Genomic DNA, 7,758 nt, shown 5'->3' with positions numbered 1-7,758 from the left:
TTCATTGGATCAATACTGCAAGACTCCGTCAAAAACTCAATAAATCCCTCGAATGTTGTTCCATAAGGGATTTTAATCAATTGTTTGGCTCCTCCAACATATTTCATTATGTTGTTGCGACCTTGAATCCATTCTCCCTGATAACGAACTGATGCATAACCATCCATTTTAATTATGAATCCTGCAATGACCAGTTTTTGAAGATAATTATTCATTTATAATAAAAAAATCAATAATAACTATGAAAAACAATCGTACAATTATTAATAATTAAAAGAAACTCCTAATATTTTTCTAATAATTTATTTATCCCCCTATAATTATTTGACAATTTATATAACAATTTATATAACACTTTCGTATGTTATTTTACCCCTCAAAATGCATCTATCTGTTTGTAACGTTCTATTTAAAACGTTTTTATAATATCTATACTTTGAAATAGATATTCAAATTCTATACTTTGAAATGCTTTAAAATGTCAATAATAAAAAATTTCTTCAAAAATCTGGAAAATACTAGTGGATATATCTTAAAACGATAAAATTCAAAAAAACAGAACTGAAATTCAAATTCTAAAAGTTGAAATACCCTAGAATGGTAATAATCGAACAATTCTTCAAAATTCTGAAAAATACAAGTTAATATATCCTAAAACGGTGAAATTCAAAAAAACAGAATTGAAATTTGAATTCTAAAAGTTGAAATACCCTAGAATAACATCAATCGAAAAATTCTTCAGAAATCTTAAAAATACGAATCGATATATCCTAAAAGGATGAAATTCGAAAAAACGAAACTGAAATTCGAAATCTAAAAGTTGAAATACCCTAGTATGGTAACAATCGAAAAATTCTGTAAAAATCTGGAAAATGTGAATTGATATATCCTAAAGGAGTGAAACTCGAAAAAACCTATAATTTCAATTATAATGCGCCTACCATGTTTAATATGAAAATGCGCCCTAATTTTAATAACATTTCATTTGACATTTTAGAAAAAGTAATTAAATAAATAAATAAATAAATATGAAAATGTCTTTATAATGTAAAATATCCAAAAACCCCCCATATTTATCCTAAATTACATTTAACCCCCTATACTTGTGAAACATTACATTTAACCCCCATATTATGGCATAAAAACTAAACTTAACAAATGAAATTAAGTTTTAGACTAAGATTGACATAAATACCTTTTTTTGATGAATAGTATTTTTTCGAGTCGAACACAGAAATACGAACTTCTTTCGTCCGAACGAATCCCTACTAATTGATGTTGAAAAAAAATGAAAGTGAGAGTAAGTGTTTGAGTGATATGAGAAGTGTGTGTAAATAAAGGGAATGAGTAGGGTTTATATAGATGAGAGAAATGGTAATTTTGACATTTTAGAAAAAATAATTAAATAAATAAATAAATATGAAAATGTCTTTATAATGTAAAATATCCAAAAACCCTCCATATTTATCCTAAATTTTTTAACCCCCTATACTTGTGAAACATTGTATTTAACCCCATATTATGGCATAAAAACTAAACTTAACAAATGAAATTAAGTTTTAGACTAAGATTGACATAAATACTTTTTTTGATAAATAGTGTTTTTTCCAGTTGAATACATAAATACGAACTTCTTCCGTCCGAACGAATCCCTACTAATTGATGTTGAAAAAAAATGAAAGTGAGAGTGAGTGTTTGAGTGATATGAGAAGTGTGTGTAAATAAAATGAGTGAGGAGGGTTTATATAGATGAGGGAAAGGGTAATTTTGACATTTTAGAAAAAGTAATTAAATAAATAAATAAATAAATATAAAAATGCCTTTACAATGTAAAATATCCAAAAACCTCCCATATTTATCTAAAATTATTTTAACCCCCATAATGAGTGGGGGAGTTATATAAATGAAGGGAAGGGTAATTTTGATATTTTAGAAAAAGTTTGAAATAAATAAATAAATATCAAAATGCCTTTATAATGTAAAATGTCCAAAAACCCCTCATAGTTATTTAAAATTACATTAAAACCCCATAGGAAGTGGGAGAGTTATATAAATATGAGGGGAAGGGTAGTTTTGGTATTAAAAAAAATCATAGGTATTTTTTTTTTGAAACAGTGATTTTGGGCATTTTGGCTTGGAAATAGTGATTTTGGGTATTTTTGCTTAATGGGAGGGCATTTTGGCCATTTTTTAAAATTTCCCTGATAAAAAAAAATTTTAATACGGTTTTTCAAAGACACCCCCACATTTTTTCACTCACGTTTTCGCTCGAGGTGGCGTCAAACTATTTTGACAAATATATGCGTAGTGAAGTGTACTCAGCAATTTCTGAAAACGTTTCAGTCGTTTTTCTTATTTTCAAAAAACAGTTGTTTCTTGTTTTTCTCGAATTTCATTTATTTATTATTCTTATTTTAAGAGAACAGAAGCTACTACTCATCCAGAGTCCATACTAGATTCTTGTAGCGAGGTAACAAATTTCAGATTTTGAACACAAAAATCAGTGTCTCAAACTCGATCAGACTTCAAAAACATACTCAAAATCAACTATTTGACTCTTTCATTTGCTTCTAATTGAGATGGGAAGGTCTCTAATTTCCTTCTCAAACATTCCTCTGAAATTTTCTTACATACCCAGATCATTTCCACCTCTCAATCACTCAAACCAGTGCCTATTTCTCAAACCCAGTAACAATTTCTCATCTGTGTATAAAAAAGTTTCGACTTTGAGTACAAAACTGGGGAGAAAAGTTTCTACAACGGCTGTGTTGTCTGAGACTTCTTATCAGAAAGACTACCCTAAAATTGGTGCTAAATCCACCGGACCTATTCCTCCTAGCCAGCTCATTCAAGTTGTTGAGACTGCTGCTAAAACTGGTTCTGAGGTTTGTTTGCTTGTCATTCTTCAATTTTATGAATACCTAGTTCTTTTTTTGGATTTTACTTTTGTGATTGGTAAATTTCATAGGGAAGTTGTAATGTGGTTTGGTTTTTGAAGTCTTTAATACTTTGATTGTGAAGTTTAGAGTCTGTCTTCATGATAAGAAGGTTATAATTTTAGTGTCATTAGTTTACATTCTCTATTGAGGCTATATATTTCACTGCTTTGAAGTGAAACACTTTATATATATATATATATATATATATATATATAGATTTTGATGAGTTTTAGAAGACATTATTTACATTTAAAATGCTCTGTTTACTAGGTTCTTCATGAAATGTTTTTTTTTTAAGCATACAAAAAAATTCCCTTGTGAAATTCATCTGTCAAAAGTCATGTTTTGTGCTTCTTTGTAAAGAGAATATTAGCCCTATATGATACAAGTATGATTGAGGGCTGCAGCTAATTTGTTATGCATACTGCTTTTTAACAAATTTAGCTTTATCAAAACACATTCTTATGGAGCTATGTCATTATCATTTTGGATCATATTTTCAGTGTATGGCAGTTGTTTGTTGAAAGTGACTTTATACAATTTCTTTTTACAGGTTGTGATGGATGCTGTGAATAGGCCTCGTAATATTACATATAAAGGGCTCACTGACTTGGTGACTGAGTAGGAGTCTCTCTTTCTTCTCACTACCATTAGTAGTGTAGATGTTTAATTATTTACTTATATTACTGTGCCTTTATTCCATTTCTAGATTTATAAAATTTGGAACTTAGCTCAGGCATTATTTACCTTATTTATAATAAATTACTTGCAGCACAGATAAAAATAGTGAGGCGGCTATATTAGAAGTTGTGAAAAAGAATTTTGGAGAACACCTCATTCTTGGAGAAGAGGGTGGAATCATCGGAGACACAACATCTGATTATCTCTGGTGTATTGATCCTTTAGGTTTGTCTCTCTAAAACTGTTGACCTCTTCTATAGGACAAGTGACATAAGCTTCATGTAATTTTTATTTGAGATGCTGCTTGGACCTTCAGAATGATATTTCATGATTTTTCTATATGGTCACAGAAGCTGTTATAATTTACCACTTCTTTGCAAGTACCGATGTACTGCAGCAATTCTTGACCCTAGGGGTAATGGCTCGGGTCAACCAAATGGGTATAAATTCTTTTGAAGAGAGCTATAATCAAACACATGTATCAACCTAAATGTGACCTTTTAATTCATTTGTGTTCAACCTTAACATGAACTATTTACTGAAAAATAGCATGAGACAGGCAATGTAAATAGAACAAGTTATCCTGATTCAACATGAGTAATTGATATGAAATCTATCTTATCAGTGTGTTTATTATTTTTCATTGTTTTGATAATGCTTAAGATTTTAATGTAATGAATAAGTGCTTTAATACTAGTTTTGCTTGTCTCTTACAAAAGAAAATTTGATAGTGATAATTTGTTTTCGCTGTAAGAGTCATTTTCCATAACTAACATAAGTTGGATACTAGCAGATCAACATAAAATGAGTAATTTTTTTGGCAAATTTTCTTGTAATCGATCTGTTTAATAACTGTTAATGTTGGAGTGATTTTGCATGTGCTCATTAATTACTTTTCGCTGGATCATGCATTTGTACAGTTATCTTTTGTTGCAAATGGACTATATAGAATCGACTTTAACTTGGCAATCCTTTTCTATTGTTTTAGATGGAACAACAAACTTTGCACATGGTTATCCTAGCTTTGCTGTTTCTGTTGGAGTTCTATTTCAAGGAAATCCTGCTGCTGCTGCTGTGGTAATGATTCGTCAGATTGCTCTTCGACATGATATCCATGTGCTTTTGTATCCAACTTGTAGTTTTGTTTATAATGTCAAGTTTAGCTGTCTAAAATTTTTTGGCTAAACTTCCCTGGCATCTCAGTTGTTTATGGATATTGTAACATTATAGTCTCTTACTAAGAAAAATAAGACATGCTTTTAGAACAGCAATTTTTGGGAGGAGAGCACAGGATCCAGAGTACAGCTATGAACAATTATAGATAATTAATTGTTCCATCTTGTGGTATTGCAATTTTATACTTGACATGCTATATATTATTTACTAGAAATTTATGCAAGGTAACATTTTAGAAACCCGTTTTGTTAAAATAGGACAATCTTGAATTTGCAGCTCAATTCTATTATTCTAAATGACTTGACTGTACTCAACCTGAGGCATCTTATGGATGAGACAATCAAAGGAAGAAAACAATGAGATTTGTATATGGTATATCTGAACATTTAAGATCTTAAGATCAATGGGTAATTGATGAAATCTGGGTATACTAGAATGGCATTGTGTACTAACTAAAGCATTGAGAGGTCTAGTTTCAGCCTTTTGGTGAATTATAATACCTCCCAATTGAAAAAAAGGTGTGAAAGGTTTCTTCAGTTGTCATATGGAAGGTAAAATGACAATGTTTGTTCTGTTTTCAGGTAGAGTTTGTGGGTGGCCCTATGTGTTGGAATACCCGTCTATTTTCTGCAACTGCTGGTATGAAAATGTTCATTGTTCAGTATTCTTAACGGCATTGTGTAATTTAAATTTATATATATGAATGGATTTGATCTCATTATTACAGGTGGAGGATCATTCTGTAATGGTCAAAAAATTTACGTCAGTCAAACCGATCAGGTGAGCAATTAGTGGCAAATTCATGATCTTCACATGTAATATGTGCACCAAATTGCTTTAGTATAAGTATATACTTATCCATTTTCCATTATCATGTGATGTTGGAGAATGAATAGCCACATTCATTCATATACTTTCTATGGATGATGCATGGTTCTGTGACTCAATAAGCATGTGCCTTACTACATCATCTACAGGCATGTGGACTTCCAAGGCTGAAGTCTTGAAAACTGGTTACAGAGGTTGTATCTATGTGGAGATGTTTTATCATATTGTTATAGAAATTGACAAAAGTATGTTGATTTATGCTTTATTATTTTTAGAAGTTGAGTCTTTTTGAATTTCAACAGCTTATTTTTTCCTTGCCTCTAGGTGGAGCGGTCTCTTCTAGTGACTGGCTTTGGATATGAGCACGATGATGCATGGGCAACTAATATAGAATTATTCAAGGAATTTACTGATGTCAGCCGGGTACTGAGTGTTTATTTGCTTTCTTCCCCTCCCTAAACAGATGCTGTTTTTGCCTAAGTTGTAGAAACTCATATCTGCTCCCTTCTCCTGTCTGTTCACTTTTCCTCAATTAAGGGTGTGAGAAGACTTGGAGCTGCTGCTGTGGACATGTGCCATGTAGCTCTTGGGATTGTAGAAAGCTATTGGGAATATCGTCTAAAGCCATGGGATATGGCTGCAGGTGTTTTGGTAATTTTCTTTATCTTTATTAATGCTTTTGCTAGATAAGTGTGGCGTACTTTTGCTGTGAAATTGATTATGGACTATTGCTCATGCACCACGGTTCATCTTTGTTAGCATCATAGTTGATCATGAGAGCTTCATAAGGTCCCTAGATTTAATTTTTCTTATTATTCTTCTTTTTAACTTAATCACAAATGCTTAAAGATCAAGTTAATCTTTTTACTTTCTCTTTTTAACATATTTTTCCTCAATCAACACAGAGATTGCTCACTTTTTACAACAAGCCATTTGCTATGTTTTTCCTGAAGAAGAATCATTGGTGAAAACTAGAATAATGAACATGATGCATAAAGATATGAACAAGGTTATTTGTATCTACTTTGAGTACACAAATGAGTATATACTTAATGTGTGTCATTATTTAATTGGGTGTTATTTTATTTTTAATTCAACATCACCAATCACTTGATGACACACATAAAAAGTGTACTTATTTGTCTACTCAAAATAAATACGCTAGTTTATTGTAAAGATGTATGATGCCCACTTAAACAACAAAAGATCATTCTTTGAGAGACCAAGGTTTTCTGATTTCAGTTTGATTTATTAATGGCATTTTTTTTACTCCGCTGTAAGCAGATTGTTGAAGAGGCTGGCGGGGCAGTTACTCGCATGGATGGTGGAAAGTTTTGTGTGTTTGATAGATCTGTTTTGGTATCCAATGGTGTACTACATGCTAGGGTTTGATTTTGTTGTCATTTTTTTTTTTCTAAAAATGAATTTGTTAGAATTAGGATAATAATAACAACAATTAATAATATTGATTAAGATATTAGAAGGCTGGAGTTGACATCTTTTGTTGTCAACATTGTTTTCATTGGAGTGATTGGATTGATTTGTGTAGGTTCCTGTCAGAATCATATTAACTTACTTTCTTTTTGTCTCCCTAGTTTTGATGTGGCTCATATCATAAAATGAAATACTATGATTTATGCTTTATACTATAGTGACATACTTTAAAATGTTATATATGATTATATTCAGGAGGCGTCAATCTGGGAGTCTCCCTCTTTCAGAATGGCATGGAGGTTGTGTGGGGGCTGAACTTGAGCTGAAGCCATCTCCTGATCACTTTTCTCTTCAAAATTCCAAGTAAATCTTACTGATGATGTTCGTTTGCCATGCAGACCTTGAATTTATAGGCTGAGATGATCAAAATAATTACATTTTTCCTTTTTTTTTTTTTCGTGAGAATCTGTTCGCTTTACTTTTCAAAAGGATAATTGAGATTCTCTTATCTCCTACCTCCAGATAACATAACCTATGCACCGTCCAATATTGCCTCTGTACACTGTTGAGAATTTTTCAATAAAAAAATTAAACTTGACTTCTCGTCTTCAGCAGTGGGCAGAAACATGTGGTGAATGTAAGGGACGTTTTGGGAAGGCAAATGTATGTCGTTTTTGGTGAATCAAATATGGATTTAAAG

General features: G+C 31.4%; 1 protein-coding gene across 3 annotated transcripts; it reads left to right on the top strand.

The window, feature by feature from the left end:
- Positions 1 to 2,336: 2,336 nt before the first annotated feature.
- Positions 2,337 to 7,669, top strand: LOC123219143 (phosphatase IMPL1, chloroplastic-like). 3 transcript variants are annotated; one of them, XM_044640903.1, is made up of 10 exons: positions 2,337 to 2,885; positions 3,493 to 3,560; positions 3,712 to 3,845; positions 3,971 to 4,060; positions 4,609 to 4,697; positions 5,378 to 5,435; positions 5,524 to 5,576; positions 5,949 to 6,047; positions 6,162 to 6,275; positions 7,314 to 7,669. In XM_044640903.1, the coding sequence occupies exons 1-10, from the start codon at positions 2,580 to 2,582 to the stop codon at positions 7,371 to 7,373; spliced, it is 1,071 nt and encodes a 356-aa protein (XP_044496838.1). In that variant the 5' UTR covers positions 2,337 to 2,579; the 3' UTR covers positions 7,374 to 7,669. The 3 variants fall into 3 exon arrangements, with proteins under 3 accessions (XP_044496838.1, XP_044496837.1, XP_044496839.1); XM_044640902.1 differs by lacking the exon at positions 7,314 to 7,669 and adding an exon at positions 6,909 to 7,205 and having other exon boundaries at positions 2,340 to 2,885; XM_044640904.1 differs by lacking the exons at positions 3,971 to 4,060; positions 7,314 to 7,669 and adding an exon at positions 6,909 to 7,136 and having other exon boundaries at positions 2,343 to 2,885.
- The last annotated feature ends 89 nt before the right edge of the window (positions 7,670 to 7,758 follow it).

Source organism: Mangifera indica, chromosome 6 (genome assembly GCF_011075055.1).
Source record: "Mangifera indica cultivar Alphonso chromosome 6, CATAS_Mindica_2.1, whole genome shotgun sequence".
Classification (NCBI taxonomy): Eukaryota; Viridiplantae; Streptophyta; class Magnoliopsida; order Sapindales; family Anacardiaceae; genus Mangifera; species Mangifera indica.
This window is presented reverse-complemented; position numbering and strand designations above follow the sequence as displayed.